This window comes from Tympanuchus pallidicinctus, unplaced genomic scaffold (genome assembly GCF_026119805.1).
Source record: "Tympanuchus pallidicinctus isolate F22 unplaced genomic scaffold, pur_lepc_1.0 scaffold5, whole genome shotgun sequence".
NCBI lineage: Eukaryota > Metazoa > Chordata > Aves > Galliformes > Phasianidae > Tympanuchus > Tympanuchus pallidicinctus.
Window position 1 is genome coordinate 43,077,337 of NW_026294769.1, and position 19,871 is coordinate 43,097,207.

At 41.8% G+C, this 19,871-nt stretch overlaps 1 protein-coding gene across 1 annotated transcript; it reads right to left on the bottom strand.

Annotated features, from left to right (window-relative positions):
• Positions 1-8,576: 8,576 nt before the first annotated feature.
• Positions 8,577-19,852, bottom strand: COPS5 (COP9 signalosome subunit 5). The gene is made up of 8 exons (XM_052704931.1): positions 19,621-19,852; positions 19,280-19,514; positions 16,428-16,556; positions 15,217-15,282; positions 13,745-13,830; positions 10,134-10,245; positions 9,416-9,564; positions 8,577-8,837 (listed from the first exon to the last, which is right to left on the bottom strand). The coding sequence occupies exons 1-8, from the start codon at positions 19,773-19,775 to the stop codon at positions 8,753-8,755; spliced, it is 1,017 nt and encodes a 338-aa protein (XP_052560891.1). The 5' UTR covers positions 19,776-19,852; the 3' UTR covers positions 8,577-8,752.
• Between the last annotated feature and the right edge of the window lie 19 nt (positions 19,853-19,871).

The following is a 19,871-nucleotide window of genomic DNA, read 5'->3' on the forward strand; positions in this document are numbered from 1 at the left end:
TTCACTGTGACCCGTACTTCTTTCTTGACGGTTTTACACGACAGCCCTCCCCGAGCAAGCAGTACGGCGGCGGGACGAGCCGGGCTGCCGGCAGCGCCGGGTGCGGGACCGCTGGGCCCCGGCTCCCAAGTCGCCGCGGGACACCGAGCTCCGCACGGCTCAGTGACCTTCGCGTCCCGTGCGACGGTTGCTTGTACGGCCCCGCCCGCAGCACAGCAGGGCCGGGGCAGGCAGAAAGGGGCAGGGTCCGCTCCCGAGAGGAATCCCGGCCCCGCTCCCCCCTCACCTACCGGCCTGGCGGCCACTGAAGCAGCGCTCCAGCCGCCACCGCCGGCGGTTGCCACGGCAACCAAACGCCAACAGCGCGAGGGCGGGGATCGCTCCCGCCGCGCCCAACCCGCGCTGGGAGCAGAGCGGAGGCGGGAACGGCGCCGCGGCTGCCTTAGCGCAGCGGGGTGACGGGGCGGGTGGGAGCGGGCTTCATTCGGCCACGGTCTGAGCCGCGGCGTGACTCCTCGCAAGTCGGGACGAACTGGGGCTGCGGGCTGCTGGTTTCAAGCCCGCAGCGTCCCTGGGGTAGAAGGCTGCCGGGCCAGGGGTGCCTCTCGCCTCCTCTGAGCGCGGCCAGCCGTGCGGCGCACCTCAGAGCCCTCAGAAGGGACCGTCACAAGCGGAGGCTCTCGCAGGAAAAGCTTTGAAGGTTGTTAAAATAAATGGGTGGTGAACAGGACCGCTGTCAGTGCCTTGGTGTAGCGGTAACGCCGTGTGCCCTGGCATCCATCACTTTCATCCTGAGTTAATCAATGAGAGTCTGATCACAATAAATACCTCAGGAAGCAAGCTTTGAGCCAAAAAACAAAGGATTCTTACACTCCCGTCTTGTGGTGTGCCTGCAATGCCAAGTCCTGGTGACGGCAAAGCTACAGCTTGTACGTTTGATCAGTCTTGGTGCCTTTTTAAATGAATGAGTTAATTGCTGAGGGAAGGGGGCTGTGCTGCCATCCACGGCGACCTCAGCAGCAGCCTCTTGAAGTCTAAGTCATGCCCTGGGGAGGAGCAGTCCCAGGAAAGGCAGGGCAAAGCTCTTCTCTGCTGTGCAGGCGATGGAGCAGTGGCACAGGGCTGGCTGTGAAGCCATCTGGATGTGGTCCTGGACACCCTGCTTGAGCCAGTGACCTCCAGAGAACCCTTCCAACCCCAACCAGTCTATGATTCTGAGAATTAAGCATATGAGTCGAATCATAGAATCCTTAGGGTAGGAATGGCCTAGATAGCCTCTGAAGGCCAACTCCCCTGCAATGAACAGGGACACTACAGCCAGATCAGCTTACCCAGGGCCTGATCCACCCTCACCTTGTAAGTCTCCAGGGATGGGGCATCAACCATATCACTGGGTGACCTCATCCAGTGCCTCATCGCCCTCACTGTAAAAGACTTTTTCCTTGTATCTAGCCTAAATCTAGCCTAAGCTTGAAGCCATTTCCCCCTTGTTCTACTGACACAGATCCTTATGAAGAATCTGTCCCCTTCTTTCCTGAAGCCCCCATTTAGGTACTGAAAGGCTGCTATCAGGTCACTTCTCAGCCTTTTCCAGGCTGAAGAGTCCTAGCTCTCTGAGCCTGTCCTCATAGGAGAGGTGTTCCATCCCTTGGATCATTTCTGTGGCCCTCCTCTGGACGTGCTTCAACAGGTCCACGTCTCTTCTGTACTGAGGACTCTACATGTGGACATTTGAGTAACATCACATCATAGTAACTCAGTGTAAATCCATAAAACCTATGTGTACTATGTGCTTGCTATGCATCAGTTGAAGTCAGTGACAAAATACACTGCTTCCAATGAAACCAAGATTAGGATTTTTATTTCAGACAGGAAAAATGACAGTGTTGTAAAGAGCAGTCGTGTTCTGCTTTGACTTTTGTTAGAAATGCATACAAGGTATAAAGAGTCTCCTTCTTCCAACCTGGAATTTCCTATATTCTTTTGAAGATACAGATCATAAGATGTCCTTATTTCAGCAATGGAATCCAAACTGTGCGTACCCTCAAGCTGCTTGTTCTAAGAAAAGTTTATGTCCAAAAGAAGTATTTTAATATTACAAAAGTTAATTTTGGACTTAGTCTGTTCTCCCTCACAGCTGTAGATTCTGCAGGTGTCCAGGGCTGTCTGTTGGTAATTTGATTTAAAGGCAGAAAAAATCTAGGAGAAGTTTCAGAGAGAGTATTTATTCATTAAGATTTGAAATAGGATTCTCATCTAGTGGCACAGAGCATTAAACAATCGTCTGTGTACTCTCCAGTGTGGCAGTAATTTGGCTGAGTACAAATAGTCCTTGTCTTCAAATCTGCTTTTGGAAATACCTGTATAAAAACACTGGTGGCTATATTTCTTACAATTCTAGATTGGAACACTGAACACACATTTATTTCTACGGACATAAAACACCTTAAGAGTCTCCTTTGTGTAAATGCTAGTGTGCATTCTGCATAGTGCTATTTGTGTGTGCATGAATTACATGTGGGGGTGTGTCATACAACGATTGAGACAAATAATCTTAGAAAATATTTAATACTTCTAACTGTAAAATATTACATTCAAGCCTAACTATTTCTGATAAACTTTTTCAGAGTCAGGTTTTAAACTTTTATTCAATAAAGGGTAAACCTTTTCCTGAGCACCTTACCTTCCTCCTTTATAGTTAGAGCTACGTGAAATGCAATTGACACAACTGCTTCAGTATAGCTGTTTTAATGCATAAAATATCTGAAATAATTAATTCTTTCCACTGAATTTAAACAATACATTTTGCATTTTATATATTCAGGGGTAGCAAATATAAGGTTCACAAAAACGTAAGCTTTCATTTCAATGATTTTAATAGGAGAGTGCTGTACTGAAATGTCTATGAAAAACAAAGCTATCATCTGTTCAGTCTGACATTTTTTCAGCCCAGTTTCTTAAGGAAATGGTACTTACATGTCCTTGTTGTGTCTGCCTGTGTACACAGCCTGTTAACCCAGGATCTGGTAGCCAGATGGGCAGCAGGAGCAGTGCAGAGGGTGTTACAGATGTGGAGAAAGACCTCCAGGTATGAACAACTACTTAGTTACAGTCAACAGGCAGTAAAATGCTACAGATAAGGCATCATTATTTTTGCTGCTCACAAATAATAATTCTGGTAAATACATAGTTTTCTCAGTAATAAAGTTTTGTCTGCGTGTCAAATTCTGAAATAGGTGTATTCTGGTATAACTCCACACATTCATATTTCTGTTCTGGAAATGTTTCAGTTGAGACACCTACCTGGAATAATTAGATAAAGCCATAACCTTGTGTACAGTGTTTCATGTTCTTGGACTCGTTCTGTTCCATGACAACTACTTGATAACACCTCGATTCTTGATTTTGTTTAAGCAGGATCACTTGCATGGATTCTTGCAGAGATTGTGCATTCAAAGCTAAGGCCATTTTTCCTCCCTGTGCTGGCCATGTTTGGGCAGCACTGGATTGGAGTTTTTTCCCTGCAGTGCATTCTGCTAAGCATCCTTCCAGTGAGGGTTACACGATCTTCACCAGATAATTTTCACTGCTTGGCATTATTCCTTTTTCTGTATAATTTCTGTTTGCAATTTGATTAATACTTTTGCTGATATTGACTGCTGATGTCAGTAGAACTGTGTGAGCCTAAGCAAAACCTAAGCTCTGACAGGAAATCCCTGAAGTAACTAAATGAAATAGGTAACAGCCTTGCTGAAGTTTCCAAAATGATTTCTGCAATTAAAACAGGTACAACACCAGACAAAGCCACAAGACCAATATAGATAATTATTACTACACAACTTTAAGGTCTATTATTACTACAAAACTATTACCACCATTATTGGCAGTTGAAGGCTTTTTTGACCTTGACCTACAAAGTTCTTGCCTGTAAGACTGAGCACAGATTTAAAAATATTTTCCCCATGTGACTCAAGAAGAATCCATCTATGTAGTATCTGTATGGGGAGACAAGAAGTGAAATATCCTCTGTGCACTTCCCAGCATTAAAATCTATTGCAGCCTGAAAGTAAAAGTGAAGCTATTAGAAAACTATATGCTTGCTGTAAATATCCTTGTGGTGTTTATAATAGGTCTTCAGTAACACTGCATTTTACCTCCAAAAGAGACAACAATGTTGATTCAGTCTCCAAAGATGAGTGAAAGTAAAAACTCAGAACATAGTTTTACAGATTTCACCATGGAGAGAATAGCCATTAATCATGCTGCCACTTATCACCAGACAGAGCTGTAGAAGACAACAGCTTTCCATACAGTGTTGTGAAGTTAGATACACAAACCAGAATGTAGAAGTTACATGCTGCTAATACTCAGCATTCAGAAGGTGTATTGGTCTCAGCATTATTTTGTCAAACACTGTGTGCAGAGCGAATGTGAGTATTCATGCAGTCACTCCATGTTCTTAAATAGATTTAAGTTTTATTTACCCTTTGCTCGTCCCTGGCTTTTACACAAGTCTTTGTTAAACCATCTTAATCACTGCAGAATTGTACCTAGTTGTTGTAAGATCTTTTTTAAAGGAAAGGTAAACATTCCACAGAAATCACAGGTTTAATGAGAAGCCAATTTTGAATTGATAAACCACACAAAATACCTAAACCTTACTGAAGTTGGAAGATTATCTGTGATTTTTGTTGTTCTACGCTTCTTCAGTTGTATCTCCAGCTTTGTGGAACTCGGACTAAAAATGTCTTCCTTAGAGACAGATTAAAAGCACAGGCTTAATTCTAACCTCAAGTGATAGGGTGAGTGCAACTTATCTTCAGCTGGAGAGAAAAGTTCAGATGGTTGTAATTACTAAAGATTGCTTGCCATTAGATGCAGGCACATAAATTAATTTCCGTTTTTAATAAAGTAATGCCACTGCAGTTATACACAAGCCCTAAGGTAACTGTGTCTAAAACAAACAGCAAAATTCACACAGGAAATGATGGACAAATTACATAGGAGCTGACTGCATGTTTCAGTTGGAAATTAAGAGTCCCAAAAACAATATATTTATAATCCTCTCAAAGGGCTGAAGCACTTCCTATCTGAGATGGCATAAGAGATAAACAACACAAAAGAATAAACAATCTTTGCCAACAGTATTACTGAGAATTGCTGGTTGAGGTTGCCAATGTCTGACAAATTGAAGATGCAGCGATGACCTTTGGTTTATAAGATGATAATGCTCAGTTATCTTTTTTAATCTGTATTTTTTGAAGGCTAATGATCAATCTCACTATTTCAGAGAGAACAAACGACACTTGCTCTGGCAAAAATGCTTTGCTCAAGTTTACACACTCCTGGTTTGTGAACAGGAAGAAAATCCAATTCTCCTGAGATGGAGTCCTGTAACCTATCCAGTGGACCGTGCTACTTCCAGAACATTGTCGTCTTCAGAAAGCCCTCTACGAAGCAATTTTTCTTAATTAAAAACAAACCAAACGTCACAGCAAATATTTCCTATGTTAGAAGTTTCATCTAAAGGTCAGAATTAACGTTCCCGAGTTACATATTTCCTCACAGATATTATTCCTACAGCTCGTTAGAAAAATATACCCTGAGGAACAATTTGCTTCATTAATTCCTTAAAGGTTCAGGATAATTGTTTTTTAACTCTGGAAAAATTCTCCAACTAACTGGAGTTCTCTGATGACTGTTCTTCAAGACTTGACACCACCCGAAAAAAATTTACGTGCAAGCAATTAATCTTACCTATTATCACCCCAAATTTCAGTCATTTTCACCTCTAAAGCACCCGCACCCTTAAAACAATGATAACTCAAACTCTAATGCTGGTATGAAAATTCTGGCTGGTTTTGGATTTGGTCTGGTATTTGCTTTTATTATTTTATCGTACACTAATTTACTGCGTGATATTAAAAAAATCTCCTATCTAAGGCTTTGAGTTAGTACTTCAAATACTGTATATTAACATACTATATGAGTAGCACAATGAAAGTCCAATTCTGACTTGGAATATTTGGAGCAGAGCAGTAAGAGAAAGTAAATAATACAGTTAGCAAAAAGAAGGTAACAAACCAAGGTTATTTTGAAGCTCTGATCCCCCCAGAAACCTCACCCTATCACAAACATTTACCAAAGGGCAGAAAACAAACAGGTTTACTAATGCCTAATCATATTTAGTACATTTAGGACAAGGGTGATGTGAAAACAGAATGTCTGAAAACAAACAGTCAACGTTTTGCCAAGACACAAGTGATAGAGATGCAGGACTATGCCTTGTCTATTAAATAGGAAGTTCAATCAGGAGGAAGTTTTTCACACAGAGGGTGGTGACGCACTGGAACAGGCTGCCCAAGGAGGCTGTGGATGCCCCATCCCTGGAGGCATTCAAGGCCAGGGCAGCCTGGTCTGGTGGTTGGTGACCCTGCACATAGTAGGGGGGTCAATAATCATTGTGGTCCTTTTCAACCCAGGCCATTCTATTCTCTTTGGTCTGAAATGGTGCATGCAAACTACTTCTGAAGGCCAAGAAAATGAGCATCCCTTGTAAAAACAGAAGAGACACTGGAGTGAGGGGAGTTTCCTAGAACACAGGCTGACACTGAACAGAGGTGTTATCCCTAGTGTGAGCTGCATGTTACTGCAGTATCAATACCAAGTTCTTCCAACCTGATGTGAATGTGAGGCAAACAACTATTAATAACTCTCATGTTGCTCAAAAACAAAAGAACATAGAATCATAGAATCAAAGAATCACCAAGGTTGGAAAAGACCTAAAAGATCACCCAGTCCAACCGTTCACCTATTCCCAATAGCTCCTACTAAACCATGTCCCTCAACACAACATCCAGCCTTTCCTTGAACACCCCCAGGCTCGGTGACTCCACCACCTCCCTGGGCAGTCCGTTCCAGTGCCTGACCACCCTTTCTGAAAAGTAATACTTCCTCATGTCCAGCCTGAATCTCCCCTGCCGTAGCTTGAAGCCATTCCCTCTGGTCCTATCACTAATGACACGAGAGAAGAGGCCGACCCCCAGCTCACTACAGCCTCCCTTCAGGAAGTTATAGAGAGCAATGAGGTCTCCCCTGAGCCTCCTCTTCTCCAGGCTGAACATTCCCAGCTCCTTCAGCCTCTCCTCATATGGCCTGTGTTCCAGACCCCTCACCAGCTTTGTTGCCCTCCTTTGAACACGTTCCAGGGCCTCAATATCTTTCTTGCAGTGAGGGGCCCAAAACTGGACATAGTACTCGAGGTGCGGCCTCACCAGTGCTGAATACAGGGGAACATAAGGTTAGCAGTTTCATTTGCTTTTGTTCCATGCATGCTCTTGCCATTTTCAGGAAAATGAACAGCTCCAAATACTGAAATAACACATTTTTCTCCTCCCTCCCACCACCACTGCCATGCTGGAAGAAACAAAATTGTCCTCCCATCTAATCCTGACTAGCTCCAATTTAAAGCATTCTTCCTGAACTGCTGGATGCTGCTGCTTTAAAACTCTTGATGAATTTCTGCTTCAGGGTATCTGTGTTTCCTTGCTGAATGATGTTCCCATTGTGTAATTGCATCTTAGCTTCAAACACACTGGAATCCGTTGGAATGAAAAGTCCCAAATGAGTAATAGCTATTACAATTTCCAGACCAAAACAAAAACAAAACCCACATCAAGGCACAGTTAAGGTTGAAAAGGAATATTAGTTACTTAAGGTATAAAGCATAATGGCATATTGTACAAAGCATGTTATAAATTATCCCAAAAGTAAACATTCCAAAAAACCCAGGAAACTCAGGATTAAGGATAAAAACTTAAAAGAAATCCAAACATCTTGACTTATTGAAATGCAGTATGAAAGCCTCCAAAACAAACTTACATCAGCTGTGCAGCAGCACCATGTTATAAGGCAACAACGATGATTAATGCATTTCAGTATCTGTGGCCCTAAACGAGGCTAACTCATATTTCAGAGATACTGGGTTTTTTTCATTAGGTTCCTTTGCAGCCAACAAGTGACCATGTCAAGCAATAGAAGACAAGCAGGAGAAAAGTCACACTGTGTGAGCCTCATGGTAGTTTCACAGTTTCACTGTCTGTAACTTGGCTACCTAGAAATGAAAAAGGTTCATCTTAACTGTGAAGCTAGGAGCAGAATATTGCCATCGGAGTGAGAATCATAGAATCATAGAAGAAACCACTTCTGGCAGGAGCAATAAAACTAAACCAGTAATAGTGCCATTACATTTAATGACTTGTTAAACGATAAACAAATGGCATTAAAATGTTAAACACAGAAACAAAATCTAAGATCCCAACTTCTTATATTGCATAGATCACCTATCCAGTCTAAGTGGACACAACACTTCTTTGGAACAGCAAGAAAAACAGGTGATAAATGTTTGCCAAAAAGTTCAACCCCCAAAACATTTGTTCATTTTTAAAACTGTTTTATTACAATTAGATACTTGAGATAAATACTTCGGACCAAAATCCAGTGAGGGACATTTATTTTCCTTTTGGAGCAGTTCTCAAAACTGGTTGTGTTTTATGGAGAAGAACAAAAAGTTACACTACATTTCAGAATGTTTTATTCTTTAAATCCGGTCGGACAGGTGGGAAATATTAAAGTACTACAATTTAAATGAATAATTTTCCACTTCAGATCCTTTTCCCAAGTTGAACAAGTCCAAGTGAAAGAAACCATAACTTTTTCTGCTTTGGAGATTCGTATCAGCTAGCGATGCACTTCAAGCTATATTAATTTGATTAAAAAGTTTATCCTTAATAACCTGAGACATCAATCCATGTATAGCTTCTATGGTGGTCTTGCAGCTGAAAAACAAGCATAAATTCAACGTTGGCTAAAGACCGAACTGAACTGTCATTTTATTTAAAGATATTCAGCTGTTTTGGAAGTTCAGGGTGCCCATAACCCCATCAATCTCCACAACTGTCCAGGGAGGAAAAGTCACACACCCCAGTTCAGCCATTGTTGCCAATAGCTCTGAATGCAAACTGATGGGATCTAGACACACAAAGACCAGTTCCAGGAACTTGTTTAGCAATTTAGGGCATCTTATGTTAACAACAGAAAATGAGCTCTGTGGTCTTCTGATCAACAACAAAAAAATCCCTCAAAATCCTGGGGGAAGAGGGCTACCACCTTTTATCAGTGCTTGAAGGTGCTCACCCTTCTCCACCTTATCCCAACCTCAGGAGTTCTTAATTTTTAAATGAAAGTATTACACAAGTGTTTCTTAAACTTTCAAAAATAACTGGTCATATCTGGAGCCTCTCATTCCTATCCATAGCTTTCCAGGATATGATTTTATTGGTTGGTTACTACAAAGGACTCGATAATTAAGTTTAACACTTTTTTCAGGGAAGAACACATCCATGCATTGTCTTACCTGTCTCTTGTTGCTTTAGCAAGTTTGTCCTCTGATTTCTTATCGTGAGTCTCTAAACCCAGCATAAAACTGCCCCGTCCAAGCTGAGCTTCTGACTGCTCTAGTTTTTCAGACAAATCAAAGACTTGGCCAGTGGTGTAGTCAGCATTCTTAGGAGAAAGCAAGTAATTACCTTTCTGAGTTCTAAGCTATAAACTCAAACATTTATACAGAAAAATAAAAGAACAACATCTAAAAGAGTCTGTAGTACTGCACATTTTAACCTCTATCTGCAATTTATGTACCACAGAACACAACTGCTACGTGAGTGGTGGCTGACAAAACAGTATCTCTGCATCTGAGAAGCACTCAAACTTACTTAAAAACTGAAATGGTATTCTTATAATTTTCCAGCCACTCCTAAGTAATGAAACCAAGAAAGTGCAAGTAAAACTTCTCATTCTGGCTAAGGGAGAAGATTTCAAACTGGCTTCTGCAGAAGGAAGCTTTTGATGCTGTTGCTGCTGTCCCCCTGAAGGCCTACTTTCCGTATATCTTGCAACCTCATTTTAACAGTTCCACCTGTTAGGTATTTACAGATAAAAACAGCAGTAGAAATGGTTACTTATTCAATGCATTACCTTAAGACATCCTATTGATTGCAGGGCTGTAAAGGGATACATAGGTAAAAGATGTTTAAGACAGACATATGCACATAATAGCATATTATGGTACTTACAGTAAGCAAACTAGAAGAGCTGAGAGTGTTCACCCAGTACTTGTTCCACAAAAGCTCAAGCAATTTACGATCCAAAGATGATTTAAAGTAAGATACTTCTAATGCATAATACCTTTAAAAACAAACGTGCACACAATAAAATTCCATATAAATACATCTTGTTTGGCTCTAACACCCAAATGATATCCATCTGAAAAAGTCCTTACTAGTGACAAGTGCCTTCAGAAATTCAAGGTATTGAACAATAAAAAAGTTACTCCCACTTCCAACTCTAACTCTACAAGATGTTTTGTAATTATTTCATATATAGCCTTAATATAGGGTTACACAACCCCTATACACACTGCTGTTTTATTTAAGAGACTGCAAGTGTTTTTGTTAATTTTGTAAAAGCAATGCAATGAGGCACTGTACAATAAGGAGGATCCAGGGAACTACAGGCCTGACATCCATACTGGGAAAGGTTATGGAGCAGATGATCGTGAGGGAGATCATACATCATGGGGGATCAGACCTAGCCTGCATGGGTTCATGAAGTGTGGGTCCAACTTGACCAACCTCATCTCCTATGATTGAGTGATCTGCCTTTTGGTTGAGGAAATGCTGCTGATGTAGTCTAGCCAGACTTCAGCAAAGCCTTCTACACTGTTTCCTACAGTATCCTCCTGTAGAAGGTGGCAGCCCATGGCTTAGATACACTCTGCTGGGTAAAGAACTGTCTGGAAGGCCAGGCCCAGAGAGTGGCGGTGAATGGAGCTAAATCCAGCTGGCGAGCAGTCATGAGTGCTGTTACCCAGGGGTCAGTACTGGGGCCTGTCCTCTTCAGTGTCTTTACCGATGACCTGGATAAGAACACTGAGCACCCTCAGTAAGTCCGCAGATAACAAAGCTGGCTGGAAGTGTCGATCTGCCTGGGCCCTACAGAGGGATCTGGACATGCTGGATAGCTAGGCTGAAGCCAATGGGATGAGGTTCAGTAAGACCAAATGCTGGGTCCTGCACTTTGGCCACAACAACCCCAAGCAATGCTACAGGCTTGGGCGGAATGGCTGGAAGACTTTGTAGAGCAAATGGACCTGGGGGTATTGGTCAATGCTTAGCTGAACATGAGCCAGCAGTGTGCCCAGGTGGCCAAGAAGGCCAATGGCATCCTAGGTTGTACCAGAAATAGTGTTGCCAGCAGAAGCAGGGAAGAGATCATCCCTCTGTACTCAACACTACAAGAAAGACACTGAGGCCCTGGAACGTGTCCAGAGAGAGGCAACAAAACTGGTAAGGGGTCTGCAGCACAAGCCTTAGGAGGAGTGGCTGGAGGAACTGGGATTGTTTAGTCTGGAGACAACATGGCTCAAGGGAGACCTTATCATTCTCTACAACTACCTGAAGGGAAACTGAGGTGAGGTGGGGGTAGGCCTCTTCTCCCATGTAAGTAGTGATAGGACTAAAGGGAATGGCCTCAAGTAGTGCCAGGGGAGATTCATGTTGGACATCAAGAAATATTTCTTCTCTGAGAAAGTGGCCAGATCACTGGATCGAGCTGTCGAGGGAGGTGGTGGATCCACTGACCTTGGAGGTGTTCAATAAAAATGTGAGGATGTTGTACTGAGGGACATTGTTTAGTGGGAACTACTGGTGATAGGTGGATGGTTGGACTAGATGATCTTGGAGGTCTCTTCCAACCTTGCTGTCTATGCCTCTTCAATATTGTAATTTTTTAATAATAAATCACTAATTTTGCATATCTTGCATCAAATTCAATTAGGAACATTTGATAGCAGTAAATGTTACTAATGGACAAATAATTTTGTTATACCATACTTGTTTTTAAAGTCAAACTTCACTGGTACTATGCAATTAATAAGAGATGACAAAGTAGACAGAAACCTGAGCTATGTGTAGATGAATTACAGCAACATTAAAGTTATGCTACGTTTTATTTTGATCAGTAAATTCTTCAGCACTATTAGCGCTTAATTTCTATGGAAAGTTACTGTTACTGTGAAACAATTAGTAGTGACTAGACTACCAAACAGTGAGTATCATCATTCAAGTTGGCTACATTTTAAATCTGTAGTGCAACTACCCATACTATTGAGAGGAAGCATCACTCTGATCTGTTGTAATCAGTAGTTCAATAATGTGCCAAAATTCCAGTTTTAATTCCATCTTTTTCTGTGACTGCTGTTTCTTTCTAGGGAAGACTGGAAAATATTTACTTTGGATGAAAAGAAGTAGCCTGCAAAATAAGCCAGCTTCCTGAGATGGAGATTATGATGGTAAATGTTAGCACTGCCAACTTAAAAAAAAAAAAAAAACACACAAAAAAACCCCAAAAAACAACAGTAAACTCCACAACAAAACCCCCCAAATAAGCAAATGAATTCTCCCAAACTGACCACTTCAAATACAGAACAATAAAACACAGCTTCCTCTCACACATAAATACGTTGGTTTATGGGCAGTGCCCATACAAGGACTATTCTGCAACAACAGAATCATTACAGTTCTACAAAGATTTCTGTGTAGTTATTGTTCTGGATTTTTCTCAATTTGTACAGGAAAATCAATTCTCAGTTGTATTAATTTCTTCATCCCTCGAGGCTCTGACTCTGCATGCAGCTATAAATGCACTGAGAATAGATATCCATGCACCAAAACCATGGAAAAAAAGAGGCAATGGCCTACACCATATCCATGAGCCTACATGGCATCAATGAGATCTCAGAAGCTTTCTGTGCACAGTTCCTTAAACTGTAGGGCTTGTCAAACATTTAAAGATGGAATCGAAACCAGAATGGAAGAAGCAATCCCATCTTTCTCTCGCTGATCCCTCGATGCATTCAAGGCCAGGCTGGATGGGGCCCTGAGCAGCCTGATCTAATGGGTGGCAATTCTGCAGGGTGTTGGAACTGGGTGGTCTTTAACACTCCTTCCAACCCAATACTGCATCTCCACCATCTGCCTCTACCTTCCACTCCACCTTAGCTTAACCAGCAAGAACAAATTGGATCTGATCAGGGGACTGAGTTGGCAAAACAAATGCTTTTCCAAGTAAGTACATGTATGTATGAAGCAAGGAACACTTGACTGGGAGATAGGAGAACTATCTTTAAACTGCCTTTAAAATTCATGGAAACTATACTAGTGGGAGAGAAAAAGCAGTAATTCTTCCTGTTACTGATGTTATCCCTTGAAACAGCTCCACTTCACCACAGAGAGAAACAACTCAATATGATTGAAAACCTGCAGCCACGTTAACAGTGACACAGGATAAAGGTATGCACTACAGTTGCTGTTACTCAGAAGAGCAGCCCTGCTGCTAAATCTACATCTGACTCTGTGCTCCTTGCCCTAAGAAAGCACCATTCCTTATAAGTAAACCATCTGCTAGCTCTTTCAACTAGGTTAAAAGAAACTTCATCTTTAAAACAGTTCCCCTGTAGAAGATCTTCTGATAAATGATACACTTTTCCACAAAATCAACAGTGGTTAATGCAGCAAATAATGTCACAATTTGAAACATACCAAGAAATGCAGTTTTTGGTGAATCACTAGGCTAAATACAAAAACTGAGAATTCGTGCTGCAGTTGGTCATTTTTATGTTACTTACTGTTTACAATGAACACCAAAGTCTTCTATTTTATTAAGTGGAATAGTTTGGTATTCAGAGGGACCTTCATCCGGAGGTTTGTACCCCTACAATTAAACAAAGAAAGGGCAAACATGACACAGTACATCTGGGACTTCTAAAGAAGGACTAAGCTCTTGAAAAGCACGTCACAAAAATTCTGATTTATGCAAAGAAAGACACTTCCCTAAGGAAGATGACATTTCCCCCACTAGCCTGAAATTTGGAATTTTCTTACATCTCAGGTCTACATTTCGCTTTACTAAAAGTTGTTATGTTTGCAGGTCTGTCAAAAACCGTTGGAAGTGAACAGGGTGGCAAGTTATGATTTGATCTTTTTCTTCTTCTTTTGATCAAAGTAGTAAACAGCTTCTAATGCAAGACTTGTTTTCCTGTTCTGGGAAGTGATTTTGGTCCTTTTTGGAGGGAAGACAGAAGGTAAGAGAAGTGGGAGGAAACATACTTGCCCTGCATATGCCCTACAGATAGATAAAACTTCAGTTACCTATTTAGCTAAGCTGCTGACCCTCACAGCTACTGACTGGCTTGCAAAACAATTCAAGGACTCCCTAAAAATACCCATCTCATGTGCATTTTCTACAGAGGTTCCCAGGTGCAGGATTCTACTCTCTGCTCAAAATATGGCATTCATGAAGTAGTTTTGCCAACAGAGGTGAATATTCTTCTGAAACACAAATTGTGCAAAGTCAAGCTGCTGTATATTTTTCAACTCTAAAATAATGTTGAATGCAAACTGGAATGTCTCATAAACATTCTTGCCAATTACAGTTATTACAGGTTTACTGAATGACAGATGAATGTTCTTGACATGTCAACGATAACTGGAAATTAAACTTCCAATTATACTTTAGCTTTATTAGATTGAAATAAAATAACAATTACATGTGTCAGAAATCTAACCGTAAGACTGCATGTGGAGATCCAGATCTTCAATATTTTGGTGATTTCGTAGTTTTTAGCCTAACCTTTCCATGCTAATTCACCTCTTTTGTGTGGTGGTTTGTTTGTTTTTTTTTTAATAGGTTCATAGTGTTTATCTAAAAGAGGTAACCACAGAAAGTTTCAAATGTTTTTTCTAAAATGAGAAGCAGATTACAACGTATGAGATCAAATTTCACAGGTATGTTAGGTCTAAAGAAATAATAGAAAAAAATTAACATTAATACATTAATGAATGACAGGAAAGCTCCTTTATCTAGAGAGTCTATTTGATTTAAGACTGACAAAAATCTATTGAAAAACATATTAGAACTCAACTTTTCTAAACATTGTCAATATTCACACAATAACCAGTATAGAATCAAGTCATTATGAATGCACAGTGATACAGTGCACCAGATTTATCTGTCAGATGATCAAACTGCACTAATCTTTAGAACCAATCAATTAAAGAGAGGTTATTGATCACACTGCAAGTAATTTTAAGTATTTACCTTAGGATATGTCCTAAATGCACCAAGATTTACTTTTCCTGCAGATATTGTTCTTGTTGGATCAATCTGTAAAAAATAATGTAATGCTTCTTATGTAACATTTAATGAATTATTAGAATTAATAGCAATTATATTTCAGAAACATAATTAGTGCAAATTCTATTTGTTTAGTCATAAGCACTATTTTTTCAGTTGATATCCATGGGCTTTTTAAGGACCATTTTTCAAACCCATTTCACCATTTTCCCAAATACTTGAAAAGAAATTGCACTTAGAGCAAGCAACAAGCCAGAATAAAAATCCACATTTTAATCTTACAACACATCACAATCTTACTAGAGCTAAGAAAGATCTTGTGATCTGCTGTACTTTGGTGGAAGAGACAGAAGAATTGCAAAGGAATCTCCTTGAGAACAAACTTAGTGATGTTCTGCCTCATTTCAAAAGAAAAAAAAAGAAAAAGGATTAAATGAAAACAGAAAGAAGTCCCAAAGGAAATGTTCTGAATCCCTAAAATTGTCATAACATGGGGAAACTCATGTGGTAGAAATACTTCTTCTTAGGGTGATTTACCCTTGTCTAATGGAATTCTAGCATTACCTATATCCCTTCTTTCTGACTAATTTCAGTCTTTTATCCTTTATTTCTTTCAGCAGCAATAGTTGCACAAGTTGTACTTAAAGTAAGTTTTATTTTGATTTAAAATGTGATCTGCAGCCTGAAGGGGCCCAGTTTCTTCAGATTTTTTCTTCAAAGACTTCCCACACTTTCTACTTTTGACCATGCCACTTATTTCAGCTAAAAGGCATTTTAGATTCAAAGCAACAGAACTGTGTGAACATAATCTATTCACTTTTCAGAACAAGCAACACAGAGAACAAATTTTTCTTACATTGCAAGAGGTTAAATATGGATTGCTAAAGCATTTTTTTGCAGAAGTACCAACTTCAAACTAAGAGCAGCATATAGATTTGTACAGCACTACATCCTCTGGAGCAATGAAGCAAAAATGGCCTCAATGAACAAGATTACCAGTTTGACCAGCATGTGGCCAGCAACGCAAAAGCAGTAATAACAATTTAAGATTTAGATCTAACACTTCCATCCTGCAAACTACACACTACTAGACTGCTAATGGACAAAAATCTAGAAGTGACTCCCCTCTCAACATAATTTGCTATGCAGTTTAAGAGCTATCAGACAGAACTTACCACCACTGCTACAAAGGGTTCTTGAAATTGCTGATTAAGCATCTGAGTACTGACATCGATCCCAGAGAGCCAACAGCCGTAGCCAGGGTGACTGTGGTACCAGCCAATTGCATTTTCTAGACGACCAACCTAACAGCGGTGAAGGAAAACAAATGCAGAGCTATGATCCTCATTCGTAAAGCATGGGCAGCCCTCTACTGGGCCTTCCAGCACACTACAACGCAGCAAGGGGATAAAAGGAACATAACACACAGCCCGCATGCTAACTTTAAATATTCAACATACACCTTCTTTTGCTTAACTACCTTCCAGAAATCGTACGATCTGTAGTATCAGCTGTCAGAGCCGCTACTTCAAGACAAATAACTCCAAGAACTTAGTGACAACAACTTCAGTGACAGCTGAAGTACAGAAGAGGCTCCACAGGGCGAGATTAAGTAAGCCAGGACTCTTCAGTGTGGGATTTTTTTTAGAGTGGAGATGATGCCAGTATGTAGAAATGCATATAATGTATAGGAAGCAAGCAGAGAATGAACACTATTTAGTACAGAAACACACTTCAGAGGCATACAGTGAGATCATTGGTAGGTTTAAAGAAACAGAAACTTGAACGTTTTTGGAGACCAGAAGTATCAGAATTCATTGCCACAGTACACAGTACGCACTGAAAACCAAAAGATTATTTTAGGGGATTTTGGCCTCAAAGAAACTCATAACAGAAGTTTCCAAATAATACTCTGAGCTATCTCTACAAGTACCCCAAACAAAATCAAAAATCGTGGTTCATCAAGGAGAATAAACACTCACTGCACCTAGTTTTTTGTAACTGGTCATGAATTGTGTACTGGCTGCTCAATATTGAGTGAAACTATTTCAGTACAGCCTACCTGGCAGTGTGTTCAATGCATTTAGCTGCTTGGTTTTGCCAAATACTGAGCGTGCCAGGAAGGTTAAATCTGGAAACTATTAAGAGACAGAACACAGTATCTACTGAACGGAAGATTTACTTTATTTTTGAATCGGTGAAACAAATGACTTTATTCTTTTAATCATTTTAACATCAGATCCTGCCTGTGGAGGAGCGAGTAACTGCAACATGAGCTTCTGTAAAGCACTTACGCGGAGGGATATTATCAACATGTAATCTAATATTAAAAAGAGGTATTCCAGGACAAAGTGCTTGCCAACCTCAGATGTAAAGCAGCCAGCATGCACTCTGCCAGAGCAACAGCAAAGCTGAGTTATTATTTTTGCTTGATTTTCATGTGATGAATACTCCCATATAAACCTGGGCTGTTTTAAAAGTCGAATGAACTAAACTGTGTATGTAAATACCAATGCTATGCTCTATACTTCAGACATCTTTTCTATCTATAAACATATCTCCAGACAAAAACACCCTTTCATTTTCTACACCTTTCAGCAACAATAGTATTAAAATCATTACTTTAATAGTATCCAGATACAATTAACTACATTAAATAACTACTTTAGAATTTTCTCATAAAGAAGTGTGATAAATTATTTTTTAAAAAGCCTCAAAAAAACCCACCACAGGCCTCACAACATATTTACCTTTGGTCTGTATTTACTCTCTTTTGAAGTCATGATCCAGCCTAATTTATTTAAACCTCATTAAACCCACGGAAAGCTGTGACTATACGCACGCCTCTCCAAAATAACCCAAATAGCTGTATCTTTACCTGCACTATGTAAGGACCCTACAATTTCAGCTGATTTAAAATACTTCAAGGATTAACAGCAAATCAAAGGTTTGATTTTTGATCTGGGCCTCAAACTATTTAAGCTTGGACAGTTTGAGGGATTTCAGTGCTTATTTGCAGTGTCAGAGTGCTGTGTGTTGGCAGCAGCAGGCCAGAAAGTGCTCATATGCCATGCTGGCTTCTCCATCAGCCACAGCGCAGATTAATATCTCACAGAATCACATAGTTGTATGGATTGGAAGGGACTTCTGGGGATAACCACCTAGCCCAATCCCTGTGCCAAAAGCAGGTTTCCTATGGTGGCTCACACAGGAAAACATCTCTAGGCAGGTTCTGAATATCTTCAGAGGATATTCCACAGCCCCTCTGTGCAGCTTGTTCCAGGGCACCATCACTCTTATGATAAAGTCCTTCCTTATGTTTGTATGGAACTTCCTGTGCTGCAGATTTTTTGTTGTTGTTTCTTGTTCTGTTACCGCATACCTCTGAAAAGAGCCTGGCTGCATCCACTTGACTCCTACACTTTAGATATTTACAAACAGTAATGAGATCCCTCAGCCTTCTCCAGGCTGAACAGTCCCAGTTCTCTCAGCCTTTCCTCATGCAGGAGATGCTGCAGGACCCTCATATCTTTGTGGTGCTCTGCAGGACTCTCTCTAGAAGCTCCCTGTCTTTCTTGAACTGGAGAGCCCAGAAACGGACAGAATACTCCAGATGTGGTCTCGCTGGGGCAGAGAGGGAGGATCACCCTTCTCGACCTAGTGGTTGTGTTCTTTTTAATGCACCAGGATCCCATTGGCCTTCTTCTTGGCCACAAGGGCACGCTGCTGGCTCATGGCCAACCTGCTGTCCACCAGGACACCTAGATCTCTCTCCAGCAGGTCAGCCCCTCCTCTCCAGAACCTGCTCCTCTCCAGTAGGTCAGCCCCTCACCTGTACTGATGTGTGTGGTTATTCCTCCCCAGGTGCAGGCCCCTACACTTGCCCTCACTGAAGCTCATCAGTTTCTTCTCTGCCCAACTCACCAGTTACATTTCTGCTACCTTTCGGTAAGTGAGAAGTTTACCGCGCTTTCAGACTTCAGAAGGCAAGAAGGTAAGAGTCACGCCATACCCCCCCCCTGCGTACCTGCTTGGCGTTCTCGATGTAGGCGGCCATGTACTCGTAGGCGGCCGCCTGCGCGTTTACGCGGGTCTCGGTGCCCTCCACCGGCAGAGCGAAGCTGTCCATGATGATCATGGTCTCTCCGTCCACCTTGCCCAGCATCAGCCCCATCACCTCCAGGTTGCCCCCAGAGCGGGCGTGCATCACCATCTTCAGCAGGGCCAGCGCCGAGATCTTGCAGTACTTGAAGTAATGGTGGCTGCAGCGGGACAGAGGCCGCGGAAGCGCTCAGGGCCTCGCCTCGCTTCACCCCCTGGCCCCGCCGCGCGCCCGCCCGCCCGCCCGCCCCACGGCCCCGCTCTCACTCCTTGGTCCAGGGCTTGGCCGCCAGGATCTCCTGCTGCTGCTTGCGGTCGTACTTGTAGATCTCGTCGATGCTTTGCGCCTCCTGCATGTTGTTGGCCAACTCCCACGTCTTCTGCGCCATCCCGCTCCCTGACGAGCCGCTCGCCGCCGCCATCGCGCCCCGCGCCCGGCCCGGCCCGCTTCAACGCGCCCCTGCAGTCGCACCGGCCCGAGCCAGGCCGCGACTCACTGGGCGGAGCGGGGAGGTGGC

What these genes read in the sequence shown, in the direction of transcription:
- COPS5 (XM_052704931.1), bottom strand. Translation starts at nt 19,775, where the DNA reads ATGGCGGCGGCGAGCGGCTCGTCAGGGAGCGGGATGGCGCAGAAGACG. An exon ending in GCCAAGCCCTGGACCAAGGA is followed by an intron (nt 19,515 to 19,620) that starts GTGAGAGCGGGG and finishes GTCCCGCTGCAG; the next exon opens with CCACCATTACTTCAAGTACT. An exon ending in ACATCGAGAACGCCAAGCAG is followed by an intron (nt 16,557 to 19,279) that starts GTACGCAGGGGG and finishes CACCGCTGTTAG; the next exon opens with GTTGGTCGTCTAGAAAATGC.